Source organism: Bombyx mori, chromosome 14 (genome assembly GCF_030269925.1).
Source record: "Bombyx mori chromosome 14, ASM3026992v2".
NCBI classification, from domain to species: domain Eukaryota; kingdom Metazoa; phylum Arthropoda; class Insecta; order Lepidoptera; family Bombycidae; genus Bombyx; species Bombyx mori.
This window is the reverse complement of record NC_085120.1, coordinates 6,877,592-6,895,541: the sequence shown is the minus strand read 5'-3', so window position 1 is coordinate 6,895,541 and position 17,950 is coordinate 6,877,592. Positions and strand designations below refer to the sequence as shown.

The following is a 17,950-nucleotide window of genomic DNA, read 5'->3' as shown; positions in this document are numbered from 1 at the left end:
ATTACTATCAATCAGAAATGTCCGTCGGTCGTTCGGTCGTATGAGTGATAGTCTTCATTGAATGTCATGATTTATTGCGAAACCCGCTATAACTCCTGATCAAAATCAAGAGTATACTTTAATAGCAAAGATATCGATTACTCTGTTTTCTTTTTTAAATGTTATAATTGTGAAAACCGGTTTGAGTTGATGTCATCGGACAACTAACCTCCGCGTTCGGACTATCTCTTATCTTTATTTTAGTTTTCGAATTTCTTGCTACAGTGATAAACAAAGCAGGTGTTTACGTGATTTGCCCTGAATTAAATTAAGCGCGGAAATAGTGTTTACGTTTAGAATGTACCTGAAGAAAATGTGTAATGAAACGGATTTTTGTTTAAAATGTAGATAAACTGTTGTAATTTGATTAAAAAGTGAATTTGTGGTGTTTGTGCGCGAATGTTGTCGTAGGATTGCCATGTCCAGGCTCGTCGACTACTTTGTTATAGTGGGATTCGACCACGAAAAAGAAAGTGAGTATACTATGTACTGCCTTCAGTATTATTCGATTCACAATCAGGCTAATGTAATTTACATATGAACGCGTGAAACTTACCTACCTATTTTTTGTAACAAATTTGACAACATTTTCTTAGCCAGTCTTACGTCAGTTATGAATTTTTATAAAATTTTAATAAATAAATATATGTATATTTATTTAGTAGGATTACTTACAGGATTGTAATGTCAACAGAAATTCTGAGAGGATTTTTTTTAACACATTAATAAACCAATATTTTCGTCATTATGAGTTTTTTTAAATGACTAAACTGATTCATAACTAATCTCAACTAAGTTCCCAAGCAACAGATATATGTTTAAATTTAATTTTCAAATAAAAATGTTTTTAGTTTGTAGCTACAAATGTATGTTAAATCAAAAACAAATGCATATACTAAATTTAGAAGTATACAGTTCTAAAATTGAAATGCTAGTGGTTGAGCAATTGGTCATAGTCACCCATACATCTTTCATACAAACTAAAAAGTGATATTAGTAGTAGGGCATTGAGTCATACAGTCCATTGATCTATCTTAATGGTGGTGGTTCATTATCTTTCCTTTAATAGTTTGTTAAAAAGTTCTATTTTATTTATATACTATGCAAAGTTGCCTCCGTTACTTGCCTGCTGATTCAGTAATTATGATAACCTCATATAGTATGGAGAGGTAACATAGGAGAGATATAAATTTCCTCTAAAAGCTATCAAATGATCAATATATAATGTTTTTACTACATTGGACACTAATCTACAAATAAATAATTTGTAGAAGATGGCCGAACACTTTTTTAAATTGTAGATAGTTATGACCTTCTTTTGTTATTTTAGGAAAGGCTGTTCTAGCGTAACTCCTTTAGAATGCATGTAGACGGTTTTGTTCGTACACATTCAATTGTTACTGCAGTGCTTTTTAAAAAACGTTATTGTATGATGGCTTAACGTGTAATTGGTGTAAATCTAATCTTTACTTGGCCAGAGCATGTCAGTTGTATCATTATGTGGAAATCCAACACATTCCACATGTGTCTTGCATGCATTGCAGGATATTGTCTGTTGTATGTGATTCTGTGAGTAAAATATGACAATATGTTTTTATCAGCTATATGGAATGTAATTCATGTGTGTTTAATACTCATAAAAAAAAGATAAAAAAGGAAAATGCTACAAAAGGAATTATCATCACTGCTATTTAATATGTTGAATCTGTTGTTGAAACTTAGCTTCTATGAATTAGTTTCAATTCATTTAGCCTTGAACAATACAATGTGTCTTGTTTAATAAACAAGATTTTATTGCTGCAAAAATTATTTGTAATGTAGAATTAGCTATGGAGTGGAATGGAGTAAGTAACTCTTGCTGCTATAGTATTATGTCCACTTTTGATTCCTGGTCCGATTAAATACCATTAACATCATTAAGCAAGTTTTTTGCTACTGTTATTTTGGGGCATTTATTCTTGGGTTTACAACCAGAAAATAATGATCTAGGTATTTGATTTCTGTTTTCTTGATAGGCATCCAACATTTGTAGCTTGTTGACAAGTGTACGGAGGAGAGAATTTAACTAAAAGAGTTTTCTGTCACTGAAGACCGATCATCCTGTCTACCTGATTATAAAATTTTACGGTTGATCACAGAAATTACATGTGAAAATCTTGCTTGAAAGAAAATGATTCTCTCAAATACATAACATTTCCTTTTTTGGATTGTCTATTTGAAATTGGTGCGATAGCTTTGTGCCTTTGGTATCCAAAGTTTTACAAATTTTAAACAGTAGCAAATATTCTGTTATTCCTAGTTACTATCTGCTATTATAATTATTTATGTATGAATCAAGTCTCTTCTAAATAAAACAGAAATAGTTGTTTTTGGACCTTAAATGAAAATATCTAAACATATAATTCGTGGTACTCTATCTTTTTATTATATTTCCTGTAGTTCATTTTCATGTTTTATGTTCATGTCATTCAATTGAAGAAGAGCCGAATTTTTTTTGTTCATTACAAGTTTTACTTCAATAAAAAGAGTTTAACTTATTAAAAAAGAACGAAGAGTTTTCCATTTCGTTATAGAACTTAAATTTCTCTCATGTATCGACAATCTTCGCATTAAAACCACAGAGAGATTAATTTGAATAGATTTCGTCCAAAATTAGTCTTGGTAACGAACTGGTCGGTAATTGATGTGATTGACCTATTTCGTCCCTCTGCGTTATCCGCGATTAAAATAGGGACCGCCCTTCGTAAACAACGGGCTTGTATCTACACGTCGGTCAGGTTTTCATGAATAAATATTTTGAAAATCGCCTATCATAAACGGCCTTATGAAGCTAGATCATGCTGTAAATAAGCGTAGTATTATCGAGTATTGTGAACCCGCACGGGCGGGCTTATTGTTTTTATCACTATGAAACCTATTTCTGTCCAAAGCAATTATGCATTCCAGTTTGAAGGTTTGAAGACAGCCGTTTTTCAATGTAACTGAAATTTCGATCTCCCGTCACAAGGTGAGAAAGCTGTGTTGTCTATGGGTTCTGGTAGCCACTTAACATATAAAGATCCCTCAGTTACTCCACCCAACTGATGCAATCACGAGCTCTGATTGGAGCTACTAAAAATACGTGATTGTCATTAGAATCAGGTATTTTTAGCAGTTATAACATGAATAATAAAATTGTTAATTTCAATGGACTGCTGAATTTTAAGAAATCCTTTATTTTAATTAAACTGACAATAGTTTGAAGGTCCTAGCGCAGCATCCTACCAGCTCCATCTTGACCCTTGTTGCTAACCTCAAATGTTTGTATGAAAAATATAAAAGTATAAAAATACCATACATACATACGATCGCTAAGTTTGTCAATAAAAGTCGTAATAGTTCTTTACGATTAGTCTTGTTTATCAATCTGCCACTGAATCTTCGAACTTGACAATAGATCCTATAAGTCGTTGTAACTAACCTTCAACAAAAAAGCATTGTTCATTTCCTTATTTTTGCTTGATGCAATCCAAATCCCACGTTTCATTCAATGTTGTGTTTTTTTTTTGTATAGGTTTCGAATCGACCGCATTACTGACATCATTCAATATTACGTCATGTATGCAATTGAGTGATTAGTGCAATTTGTGAGACGCTTTTTTCATGGAATACTCTTATATCATTGTCAAAATTAGCATTCGAATCACGATAGATGGTGGTAGGACCTCTTGTGAGTCCGCACGGGTAGGTACCACCAACTCGCCTTTTTCTGCCGTGAAGCAGTAATGCGTTTCGGTTTGAAGGGTGGGACAGCCGTTATAACTATACTTGAGACCATAGAACTATATCTCAGGGTGGGTGGCGCATTTACGTCGTAGATGTCTATGGGCTCCAGTAACCACTTAACACCAGGTGGGCTGCGAGCTCGTCCACCCACCTAAAAAAAAAAAAAAGATTGTGGACATTGCGCCAAGTTGACATGGGCTCATACCAAACATGTTTGTTTTGGTTTGCGCCTTCATTATCCTTTTAATGCCAATGGGTTACGGAGTACTCTAAATGCCAGTCGTAAATAACATTGAAGGAAACAAGGTACATAATATTATTTATTTTATGTGGTCTCAATCTTCGTGACTGGTCAATGGATCGACGATTGCAATCGTATATATTAATGATTTAAATACAGACGATTCATCGCTCAAGCATCTTGACCGCGTCCCTTGAATCCTGATATTACGCTAAGTTAAGAAGTATACGTGCTCGTGGCCAAACGCCATGTGGACCTATTTCCTGTTCGATATTTAGCAGCTACTGTGTTTTAGTTGGTCAAAGATTGTGCTTAAAGACACACATGCTTGTGTTTCACAGTAAGCTTTTTTAAAACGTAGCGCCTCAGGAGATGGACTTACTCGATCCTTTTGAAGTAACGTTGGGTGTTGCAGCAAATTCTGGTATATGTAAGGAAGTCAGTGCTGTACGTCTCAAATCGAGATCCTATCTCCTCTAAAGAAGGAGGAAATTTCAGTTACGTTTGCAGGTTCGATAAGAGACTTTCGTTAAATAGCCAAATAGGAGCATCAAGGTTGGCGAGAGATTAAAATTTTACCCTTATAGAGAGTCACGATAGTTGGTTGCTGTCCATGGCGGCAAAGGGTAAATGTTGCTAGTCTAGTCTCCTACAGAGAACAAAATTCTTAATGCATTGGCCATAGTACAATAGACAAGGTTGGCCTAATCAAACTTTTAACCGACGTTTAATCAATATCGGTACTATTTTGTTTATTGTCCAAACGAACAATCAGAAGCAATAAATAAAGTTATTTGCAATAAAACTAAATTTAATGGAACTAAATACAAAAATGCTAAAACTTGTTTGTTGTAATATTTAATATGCTACGTCCGTGTTATGTCACTCTTCGGTAATATTATATAAGCGATTTATAGATACTAGAGGTCCCGCAGTAGTCGAAATTCTACTATAGTTAATTGGAATTGTAAGTTTGTACACTATTATGATTGTATTTTATACTTCTATAATCACAAATTTCGCCAAGACTACACTATAAAACATATTAACAAAGACAAACAATATTTAATCTATTCTCAATTTGACCACAAACGTCAAGAACCAAGTGTATAATCTATGTCAAGAACAAAAGTTTGACAATAAATAGTATGCATTCGTGTGTGCGTCAAATACATGGTATGTAGTGTGTGTAATGTTTTCTTTATTGATTTAATGTATCCTTTGTGCATTATTTTAAAAAAATATTAGCATTGTGCACTTCTTCTCTATATTCTCTATAACTGTGGAAAATTTCATACTTCTCCGTCTGCGCAATTTTCGTAAAAATGGATACAAAGTTTTTACTTCACGTATTAATATAGTAGATATTACGATAGAGGGTTACTTGGATTGCCTTTTAAACCAGTAAGAGCACAAGGCCCCTCTGATGGCTAGGGGTGACCGTCGCTAATGGGCATCAGCAATGTCGAATGCTGTCTACCGATTACGAATTTTGCACTTGTAAAAATTAAGTTCATGATTTTGTAGTATGTGTCGTTTTTTAACTAGACCGTTAATGTTTAAAATAATCAAAATTCCAGCACGGGTCGGAACGTGACCGGGAATATGCATGGTTGTGTCCTCGAATCAGGCCGTCTCTACTGAATACGCAATGAGAGGATGTTTTGTTTTTAACTTTACCTTTTTAATTATGAAAAGAAAAAAAATACTGTTAATAATGGTAAACTCGGTTATTTTTCGCCGATAAGATATCCTATATTAATTTTGTATTTTTTTTTATTGCTTAGATGGGTGGACGAGCTCACAGCTCACCTGGTGTTAAGTGGTTACTGGAGCCCATAGACATTTACAACGTAAATGCGCCACCCACCTTGAGATATAAATTGTAAGGTCTCAGTATAGTTACAACGGCTACCTCACCCTTCAAGCCGAAACGTATTACTGCTTCACGGCAGAAATAGGCGCGGTGGTGGTACCTACCCGTGCGGACTCACATGAGGTCCTACCACCAGTAACATACTTGTCGTCTCTGTTTTCATAGCAAAACCATTCGCCATCGGTGACGGTTGATTTTCACCAAGTTCCTCCAACTTTTATTTTTAACACCAATGTCACCAAATGCCACTTTAGTTGCATTCCTAGTCTCTAGAATTAATTCCTCTCTGTTGTGCTTATTCAGTGCTCTGACTTATCCTTCATCTAGCCAAGTTAATAAAATAGTGCTCGGTAATACAGTGACATGGCACTACATATGTCCAAGGGTGAGAATCTCTTTGGATTATATGTATATACACATATTAGTATGCTTTTGATCACATTAAAATTAAATGTTAAATTAATACCGGTGGCAGGGCGCCTTATTAGAGTGGTAGGGCGTATTATGAGATGGCACGGGTGGTATCACAACCCTGCCTATTTCTGCCATGAAGCAAGCAGTATTGCGCAAAAAGTTGAGATTTTGAACTCATGTCTCAAGGTGGGTGGAGGCATTTACGTAGTTGATGTCTATGTACTCCGGTGATCACTTAACACCAGGTTAGCCATGAGCTATTTCACCCACCGTTAACAAAAAAAGTTAGGAACAGTAAATAAAGTTTATTTTCCGTATATTGTTCCAGGAGGCGGCCTGAACAGCGGCGTTGTCCTCCAGCGATTTCCCGAAACAAACTGGGACGACGTACCATTTCACGACGGCATAGGATGGGTAAATATTTAATGAAATAAAATAATAAAACAAAATTTATTAATTCAGCCATCAAACGGGATATGAATGGGCCCCTAGCCACAAGCAGTAGCTGTTAAAACTATGCACAGTTGTTTGCAGCTTAGTGTACAGGTAGCGTGTAATTCGTATCAACAAATAGGTTTGTATTTCATGCTACATTTTCCATAAGCCGCAGCAATACAGCGGTTAATCATAAGCTCTTAAAAATTAAAAGAAAAATAACGAGGCTTGGCAGCACCTGCGGAGGGATGTGCATACCAGCATCAGACCGACCAATCGTTATCTGAGCTTAGAATAACAACAATAACTGCAACAACAACAATAAAAACAATGAAATACATATATTAAATTATAAAAAATTACAATTGCAATGCACAATTACAGCACGGAATAGTTAAAATTGATATTTTCGAATTTAATTTGCATATTCAGAAGATAATTAAGAAGATAAGATTTAAATTTGCTTTAAAAGAACTTGGTGTTCTCTGGTGCCGGATAGGTGGAGGAATGTTGTTCGAACATTTAGAGGCCAAGTAACGGAAGCTACCTCCAAACGCAGCAGAGCAGTGTCTAGGAGTCGCTAACACTTGCGAGCGTTGACGCGATTGCCTATCGCCATCTCCTAAATAATTAAGCTTAAGATGCAAATAATTCGGTATTTACTGGTGGTAGGACATCTTGAGTCCGCGCGGGCACCGCCCTGCCTATTTCTGCCGTGAAGCAGTAATGCGTTTCGGTTTGAAGGGTGGGGCAGCCGTTGTAACTGTACTTGAGACCTTTTAGAACTTCTGTCTCAAGGTGTGTGGCGCATTTACGTTGTAGATGTCTATGGGCTCCAGTAACCACTTAATATCAGGTGGGCTGTGAGCTCGTCCACCCATATAAGCAATAAAAAAAAATTGCAATTGCTCTTGAACAAAATTTTTTATTTTATTTTAGTTCGTTTTTTTTAATTTTAAATTCGTTTTCTTTCGACTAGTTTTGTCAGCCGCAAGGATGGGCTCTATCGACGGAACGAACGGAGCCGCGGTTCTACGTGTCTGTGCTGACGGACGTGGACGCGAACCGTCATTACTGCGCTTGTTTGTGCTTCAACGAAACTGTTGCCATCACGCCAACGAAACCCGCAGACGAGGTAAGTGACGTAGCGTCCTTTTGTGGTAGAGAAGCTTTAACAAATAGTCTCTTTCTATACGTTCAATGATAATCAAAGAGGAACGTTTCACTACTAATAATTTCATCATCATCATAATCGGTTGCTCTTGGCAGAGCAATCGTGGTCATGTGGAATTCTTACTTATTAAAGCCTTGACAGATGTTTTCCATATTTTGCGAATCGAGGACTGGCGCGTAATATAAATAGTTTTAAAACAAAAAAATACTCTTAAATATAAAACCAAACTAACAATTCATGATTTCTGATTTATCCAGTGGATAATTAGAACGAAAGAAGAAGTGCGTAATTAGAACGAAAAAAAATTCTTGTATTGTCATCGGTCCTTGATGCGTGTGCGAATTTAAAAGTTAATCGCACGTCTTGAACTCTTGAAGTCTTGAAGTACAATCCAAGCTAATAAAAGCGTATTAAGTAAGGATTCAGCATAATATTCTATCAGTCCACAGACGCTGCTAGACACAGACCTCCCCTAAGCTTCGCCACAAAGATTGGCATAATCAAAAAAGTATAATAAATAATGTAAAATTTTCAAACTAAAATGATACCTGCATAGCGGTGTTACAGAAAAAATTAAGATTAACGAAGTCCTATGTCATAATTAAGGATCCTTGAACGTTGACCTAACTGCGTAGATGTCATGATTACAGTCATTCAATGGCACAGTGACATTATCGCTAACGCTTTTTGCTTCCGTTGTTGTATCTGAACGCGTGGAAGTCCTTTGTGATGTCAAGGATACATCTCATGTGTGAAGTACCTACCTCCTATGTCCTACAATAAACAGCATCAATATAAAGTTTTTTTTTGAAACTCGGGAAATCCGGTTACTCTCCTCTGTTACTATTGATGGATGTATGTTTTGTTTATTTCTACCTAACCACTGGTAGCCTATAGGGCTATTCCAGCTACTCCCGGACGGGTGCTTATATAAAAAATACTATTTTGTATAATAAAAGTACCTACTGGCTTGCCGCGTATCGTACGTTGCTAGTAATATTATTTATGACAGAAAGATTCCTTTGGAATGACATAAACAGCATTTCAACGATTCTAGAATGTTCTAAATTCACTTCTTTTCAATTTTACTTTCATTCAATTCATTCTTTTTATGGAAAAAAAAACATTAAAACGGTCCGGATTGGTACAAGCTTTTCAAAAAAGTTTCTGTTTTAAGTCGTAAGAATTTACGTAGGTATATAAAGAGAAGATACATAACGTGGTGCATTTCACTGCCTTTAGCTGAGATATTGTTCTTTTGTTATGGATACAGAAATGCACACGGGACAAGGAATCATCCAGACCTCGATGCCCAATAACTTTAATAAAGATAAGTTACAGTAATCAACCAAAAATAACGATATAGGCAGGTACAAAATACGATAATTGCGTTTTATTTTAAATTTAAATCCGGAAGATCGTTAGCGTGCCAGTATTTGAAACTGTTTAACATTAAGATATATTCGTATGAAAACAGATTGAATCAAACAAAGACAGGAAACACACCATAAAATAAACTTAGACGCATACAAAGAAAGCGCGCATTCTTAAAAAAAAATTACAACATGGTAGCAAAGAGGTTCATAATTATTTACCATCACTCAGCGTTATCGATAAAACCTATTAAATTGTTTTGGAATTTGAATAAAGATATGAGAGAAAAATATAAACGGAACTAACTTAAATCGGGCTAAGTATTGTAAAGCAAAATGTTTAATTAAATTGTCAAGTTTCGATTTAGGAGAATAAGTGGATATTAGAAGTCGGTTCTTTTTTAAAGTTCAAAAAATCTTGGATTTTACTGGCGTGGCGTTGGGGCGCTATACATATTGATGCTATAGTGTTCAAATAAGAGGTTTCATTTCGATAAATAAAGAACATTTTTGTTTAATTAAATCAATTGGATTAATTGTGAAGAGGAAGGGATTTCATTAACAGAATGGAAAACGATGTCAACTAATATTTCTCGGTAGGCCGTCAGTCTCAATGTTCGTAGCTTCAATATATTTATTATTAGGCAAACTTATCTGGAAAAATTCATCAAAACGATTTAGGTACTTGTCAAATATCTTGTTTTTTGAAAGCTACCGCTACACGTGGTACCCGACATAAATAGGCAGATCGGCGATCCTTGCAGGCTCACAATATACCTTACTACGAATAACACACCAGTTAGGTAAGAAAACCACGCGAGCCGTCTAATAATTATAAAAAAAAAACGATACATATTAATTTAAATACTTTGCAAACTCTAAATCACGATTCTCTACAGCAACTCAATAATGACAAAACAACTAACAAGATCTCCGTGTTTTGTTCGAGAGTAAAATTCGCATGCCTCTCAAGAGTCGAAACGATTATAATTTATCACAAACCGTAACATTCAATGACATTAAGCTTCGATCAACAATAGTAACTAGATTTCGGGTCGGCGCAAAAATCCGTCTCGTTAAATAACAGCGCACTTGAAATGTGAGCTCTTATTTTGTTTAGTTCACTCCAGACACAGCCAATGTCAACCCGTCTCACAATGCCGCAGTGTGTATTCAAAAATTGCAAAAAATGCCCGAAAAAGCAATTTAACGGCCGGAGTATCTTACTTTCGGTAAGTACATGAAGTATACGTTATATTTTAAGCTTTAAACTAATAAATAATATTAAATTTTAAACAAAATTACCGATTTTTAACCACCGCTACAAATGTTGGCCAAGGCTCGCCAACACTTGGACAAAATTTTTGTTTAACAGAAAAGTAAATGCATGGAGTAGATTTGTGTTGTAATAATTTTTAAAAATTTGTTAGCAGTACTTCAAAATTGGTTAGTTAAAATTGGTTAATTCTGCTTTTGTGTCTGTTTGTTGGATTCTCATTGGATACTTAGCTTTCCTTTTTTAGTTTAGCTTTCCTAGCAATCACGTGTGCAGAATGGATCTCGAGTGTCGCCAGAGAAAGAAGAGATTACTTTTATAAGCCAGCTAAGAACTCCACTCATTGACACTGGACATCTTTGCCTTCCGTGTTCACGGCTACTGAAACGTGGCCGAAGCATTGTAATAAAAATATCGCGCTTAAAACCGTTTAAACGTTGTTTTATCATATGTACTAGTCGCGAAAACATAAAAATATACTATAAAAATATCTATTACACAAAACGTAACGCTAATAAAATAATAAGTAATGTATAGATACCAACAAACATAAATCCTCAAAACATAAAAAGTAAACAACTAAACACCTTTTTCACTGGTGGTAGGACCTCTTGGGAGTCCGCACGGGTAGGTACCACTACCCCGCCTATTTCCGCCGTGAAGCAGTAATGCGTTTCGGTTCGAATGGTGGGGTAGCCGTTGTAACTATACTGAGATCTTAGAACTTATATCTCGAGGTGAGTGGCGCATTTACGTTGTAGATGTCTATGGGCTCCAGTAACCACTTAACACCAGGTGGGCTGTTAGCTCGTCCATCCATATAATCAATAAAAAAAAAAACTTACTTTTATTCATATAATAAATTATTTTAGTGTTCAACGCGACTCCGTTACCTCCTGTAGTAAATAGAAATAGAAATTTCAAGCAAAAATAAATAAAACAAAACGATGTTAGTTCTCAAAGCTATAACGGAAAAAATTACTTTATTTGTTGCGTCATAAGGTTCATTTAACATTAAAGGTTGTTTAACATATGCCTTTTCGTTTGTAAGTGACAGGAGTAATTTATTGCTTTGTGACGAATGATCGTAAGTATTAGATAATGTTTTGGAGATTTGGAACTTTATTACTAGGTGGCATAGTTGTAATTAGTTTGAACTTAAAACTGTTTCAAAACTTTTTTCTCCGTTTGTTGTAAACCAACGTAGATATGTATGTGTATATTCACGCGGACAGTTTTTGCTTCGATTTTGTACGTGTCCCTTTATCTAGTTACTATTGTTGATCGAAGACATTAAGTAATACGAGTGACAACGGTTTCGTTTCACCGACCACGCTCTGTGGTTAACCTAGCTATGTCATTACAGATTCAGTAAATGATTCTAAGAGAAAAACACTAGTGGTACACACATGAAAGAACTGTCCAGGTAATACCTATAGATTTAAGGCCCCGCGATGACAGTTCTGCAAAACAGTTTTGAAATAAAGCAATTATAAACAAATAACTTCAGTCTTTGACACGTATGATATGTCTATATATGAGTCGTCTATTATCAAAGGTGGCAATCTGTGCATTTGGACAAAAAATGTTATTGATATGTCAATACAGATTGATTTGAATATAATCGTCTCCTTCAAAGAATACGGTTCAAAACCTGCATTAAATAAAGGTTAATACTTAACCTGTTATTTATCTAAGATGTCGTTCAGAAGAGTTTTGTGACTGCCAATGGAATACAAAGTCAATAATTCGTTTTTCTGATTTACCAATAATTGTTCAAAAGTCACATTGCCGGCTTTGATAATAGTCGACTCATATTAATACCTGAAGCAAAAACTTTGTATCCCTTTTTACGAAAATTGCGCGGACGGAGGAGTATGAAATTTTCCACACTTATAGAGAATATAGAGAAGAAGTGCACAACCCTAATATTTTTTTAAATTATGCATTATTAAAACATTAAATTAATAAAAATAAAAACATCACACACTCTACCATATATTTGACACACACGTATATACTCTTACATACACACATACTATTTGTTTACTGTCAAACTTTTGTTATTGCTTAGAGTCTGTGGTCAAATTGAGAATAGGTTACTTAATATTGTTTATCTTTAATTTTATTTGTATATGTAGTCTTGGCGAAATCTGTGATTATAGAAATATAGTAAATAGTCTTTGTCTCGTTGGCGATAGAACCATAATAATGTTCGAACTTAAAATTTCAATTAATTATAGTCGAATTTCGACTACTGCGGGACCATTAGTTCAAGTTAATCAGACATCTTGAAGTTGGTGAAAATTACGTCGGAAGATTCCCTAACATAGATAAATAGATATAGATCAACACAATAAAAACTTGTTTGAATACGTACATAGTTCTAAGCATAATATCAAATTGAAATGATTTAAATTAAAAAGAAAAAACAAATTGAACAGAAATAAGAGTCTGAATTCCATTCGAAGAATCGAGGAAGTGATAGAACTAATAGTGGATCTTATCAAAATAGAAATACAAATATAGGTTAAGTCGGTTCAGGGATTATAACCGTTTATAGCCCTTTCATCGGCTACTCTAAATAGTTTTGCTTACGGACGGTTAGTCGTAAAAATGTCTTATATTTAGACTTTCTTGCTATTCATAAGAATAGAATCTCGGTATTGCCGCTTCATAATTTAAAATTATGTGTAGGTTTAACGTACAATGGGAAGCTTATTATTCCAAAGGTTTTATCATGAGAAGACCATTTTACGTATTACTTGGGTGCCATCCCTATCGGTTCATCCCAAAAAGCTGTACTAATTTTATTGTATGTATTTATGTAATGTATTTTAGGTTATATTACGTAAATTTTCATTCCTTCACTACTTTCAGTATTACAATTTATTTGAAATTGAACCATTGTAGAAATAACAGGCCCATTCTTATTGGTCTTGCTGAAATAATGTTTAGCGACTTTTTTACCATAATCCGGTTTGTATTCCTAGTTGGAGTCAGAGTTTTTGTTAAAGGTCTTAGGAATTTATGGTTTGGACCTACTCATTCATGTCCAGTACATTTTGTATTTCCAGTAGCCAGTAGGAAAAATTCCTGATTAGGGCCGCCATGTATATCTAACGCTTGATTGTCAATTTCGTGCCCAGAGACTTTTATTGATATGTCATGGATTATTATTTACTTTATTAATGTCGCTCACCTGTCCTGGTGAAACTGGAAAGGTCTCCGGGCCACCAGTAATCCTTCAATCATAAAAAAAACATTATTAATAAACTGGTTTTTCATTCTTTGAAATATCTGGTATAAATTGACACATTCACTAGCTATCCACCTTGCGACAAATGTAAACAATTGACGGCACACAGCAAATCTCTTCAAATATAAAGCCGAATTCCCGGCACCATTTTCAATGAAGCGAATATCCATTTTGCAAATCCGATAGGAGGACGTGGTTTTGCGGTAGCACTACGCGTGGCATAATTAAAATTAGCATTCTTCATTAATTCACATTTCGTAATATTTGTGAATGTAGTTAGCGTGTCTATACCCGTCGTGTAAGTCCCAATGGTTCCAGTTTAACGACTGTTTCTCTTTTCAAACCGGAAGGCATTACTGCTTCGCAGCAGGCAGTGTGTTGGTTCCTATCCATGAGGACTCATAAGATATTTTACCATAAATAATATAAATTTATTACCTGTTGTATATACCATATACATACTTTACAGGAAAATAGTTCGGGAAAACGTAACCTACGTTTATTTTCCCTTGTTGTTTAATATGAATACTATATCTACTTAAGAGACAAACCACGGCTAAGTAAATTTAGTAAAACAAATGGGAAAATAAAATTTTAATAATTTTCATGGTTATTCTGTAGAAGGCCAAGCATTTTGACACACCAATCCAAGTATGATGAAAAGTTTTAGTACTTACAAATTTTTACAAATTTACGCGAAAGAAGCATGTCTGTTGTTACAAAGTTTTGTTATCAGCTAAAAAAATCTGACGTTGCGTCGAAATTCATCCTACAAACAGGTGAGAGGGAAGCAACAGAATATCTTGATAGCTTTCGGTCACGCTTAATGCACGTGTATGCAGGGAACGTCGTTACATGTGCATTTACAATACTGCCTGGTATTGGGGCGGAAACCACTAATCAAATCAAGCAGGTGCACTTGGGGATAGAAGGGAAACTGTTTTTGTCCGGTCGTTATTGTGGGACGAGTGTGTGTGAATTTCGATTTGACATCCACATACACATTTTATCTCTGTTAACTTTCACAAAAATACCCAATAATTTTTACACGAACAAGAATTCTCGTTAAGATCAATGGGTCCTTTAAAAATACAACATAATATGGAATGGTAATGTTACACACAAAAGCTTTCGTTCACAGAAATGTAATAAAACCTTTTTTCGTTTTAGCGTTACGCTCGCAAAGGTCGAATTCAGAGTACAAATCGACCAATGAAGTTGAGTTTCCGAAAATCGATGTCCCCGTAATATATAGTGTTAAATGTAATATGTTGGAGGTGAATTCGTGAGCGAATAAGAAACACGGTACGACCCTATACTTAAATGTTCACAGTTATAGAAAGTCAACGTGACTGCGAATTGTGATGTGGTATTTATCATTTCATTTATATCAAGGACGGATTTAAGGATATGGCCTTATACAGAAGAAATAAATAGAAGGTCTGCCAAATGGTGTACAATTAGTTCGCCAATCATGATGTACCATATAATATGAAGTAATGTCATTTTAAATTTTAAGACAAGGTTGCCTAAATTTGGGCTAAGTAAATTTGGGAATGATTTGGCGTTAGTATTGAATTTGAGTTTAAATAATGGGCTTTATTCTATCCTTTGATATAAGGAGGTACCCGAAGAATGTTTTGCCCAATAGGGGACCTTCGACGTCATTATTTAAGATTGGTACTGGTAGTCCCTATTGAGATGGGATGGCAGATATGAGCTCAGCTTCCCGTTTGCTTCGAATGCTGCTACGCAGCAGAAATAAACAAGACTGATACGGAACGATCCCTGAGGCCCCATTGCTTTAATACAAATACGTGACTGGCCATCTCGTTGAGCTAGTTAGTCTTGCGTTTGTACAGTGAGTTTGTATAACATAGACTTCAATCCTTGTTTGTAAACAAGCTTAGTCGCTAGGCGATTATGCAGGCAAATAGACTTCATTAATTTCGAGTGAGCGGAGCGTGTCGCCGGTCCTCATTCGCTGAGGAAATACGACTTGATCGATAGCATTTGAATGACGTCATCAGTGCCTTCTAATTGCCACTTGTGGTTAGTTTATGTTAAGAATTACAACAGCTAAGATTGACGATTGACCCATGTTACTGTATAATATGTTAGTTATATGTGACTTTTTTCATAATAAATGGCATTTTCGGATTATCCTCCTATATTTTGTTTACCGGAAAACGTACGAGACACAAAGTATACCCAAACTCTGATTACTTAACATGTTTCGACAAGGAAAGTGATCAAAATGAGAAAAAGAAAAACTGCTTTCAATGACACAAGTGATCATGGAAGAGTGTTTGAGGAGACACACGCAGATGACATTATTGAAGGACTGGAAACAGGAATGATTCGCAAGGAATTATAGATTTAAAAATCGTATATTTTCACAATACAAAACCGCGTATAGAGCTTAATTAGGTATATGTAATTCTGTTTGAGAAATATTTTTTTTTTTTTTTTTTTTTATTGCTTAGCTGTGTGGACGAGCTCACAGCCCACCTGATGTTAAGTGGTTACTGGAGCCCATAGACATCTACAACGTAAATGCGCCACACACCTTGAGATATAGTTCTAAGGTCTCAGTATAGTCACAACGGCTGCCCCACCCTTCAAACCGAAACGCATTACTGCTTCACGGCAGAAATAGGCGGGGCGGTGGTACCTACCCGTGCGGACTCACAAGAGGTCCTACCACCAGTAATTACGCAAATTATAATTTTGCGGGTTTCATTTTTATTACACGATGTTATTCCTTCACCGTGGAAGTCAATGGTGAACATTTGTTGAGTACGTATTTCATAAGAAAAATTGGTACCCGCCTGCGGGATTCGAACACCGGTGCATCGCTTCAACACGAATGCACCGGACGTCTTATCCGTTAGGCCACGACGACTTCAAATATTCGGTACGAGCGGGATATTTGTATCAGTAACTGTACATTTTGTACGAACATTTAACGTTACGCCTCGAGGATATGTCGATCTCAACCATCAAATGAACAGGGCCTCAATAGAACAGTCCAATTAAATCTATGAGCAAAAACATTAAGTTCATTACCCGTTCGTTTATGAACGAGGTGAACTTAGTATCTTCGTACTGGGAATTTTTTTGTTTGGTTTATTTTCAAATCTGTTTACGTTGTAAGCTAAGTCTATTTTACACGTGGCGATTGCATTATAATTATTATGTTCGCTTTAGTATTTTATCATATTGGTTGAAGTAGTTTTTTGGGGAGGTCCTTGAACTTCAGAATCTATCACATATCGTTGAGTTATTTATAAGATTTAAAAAAAATATATAATTAAAGTAAAACCTAGAGAAAAATATATATTATTATTAAAGTAAAACCCATAGTAGGTAGTTCATCGCATCACTTCTAATTTCTCAAGAATTTTTGCCATCTACATAGGTTTTTTAAATTTATTTTCGTTTTTAAGTTTGACCAATTAAAATATATTTGTAACTAATATGTAGTTAGTAAAAAAAAAATCTATAAACACCATTTAATTTCTGAAACAAAGTCGTATGTCGTCTAATGTACTAAATGGATCTAAAAAGGTTGGATTTTAAAATGGAATATAAGAATGTGCAAAATAAGAAATTAATTCGTCTGATTTGATCTTTGTGGCGAGGCTTGGGAGAGGCCTCTATATGTAGCAGTGGACGTCTGTGGGCTGAATAGATCTGTAATTATTTGTATACATAAATTCCCGTGAAACTTTGTTGATTGTTGGAAACGATGGATAGGTTACACATGCTAAACAGTTAATGCTGCTCATAGATTCTATACCGTGTTTACATAGACAAAATAGTGAAGATCCAATTGTAAAACCAAAACGGATGTCCTTCCCTTCAAACTTGAGGCAAAATTCACTTTCGGCAAACGCAGGAAGGAAAGTGTAGTCTACCCGGTTGAGCTTGTACTGTACTCTACCACGAATGCGTTCGAATTTGAAAGATAGGATATCCGTTATCCGTTCGTTGATATGACAGATGTGAATCACATATTACAGTAACCACTGGTGGAAAATATATGCAATAATTAAAAAGTTCGAATACCTACTTAAAGTAATTTAAAACGGATAT

At 35.2% G+C, this 17,950-nt stretch overlaps 1 protein-coding gene and 1 long non-coding RNA gene across 3 annotated transcripts in view; both read left to right on the top strand.

Annotated features, from left to right (window-relative positions):
- Positions 1-17,950, top strand: part of LOC101735725 (myotubularin-related protein 5) — a 76,307-nt gene continuing 58,357 nt past the window's right edge. The window contains exons 1-3 of one of the 2 annotated variants that reach the window (XM_038015237.2): positions 1-512; positions 6,664-6,749; positions 7,750-7,905. In XM_038015237.2, coding sequence (XP_037871165.1) covers positions 458-512; positions 6,664-6,749; positions 7,750-7,905 — 297 coding nt within the window. In that variant the 5' untranslated portion in view covers positions 1-457. Of the gene's footprint in view, positions 513-6,657; positions 6,750-7,749; positions 7,906-17,950 lie in introns of both variants that reach the window. The other variant, XM_038015236.2, reaches the window with a different exon arrangement.
- LOC134200104 (uncharacterized) lies at positions 9,115-11,028 on the top strand. The gene is made up of 2 exons (XR_009974865.1): positions 9,115-10,549; positions 10,846-11,028. It is a non-coding gene; the product is annotated as an uncharacterized LOC134200104 (long non-coding RNA).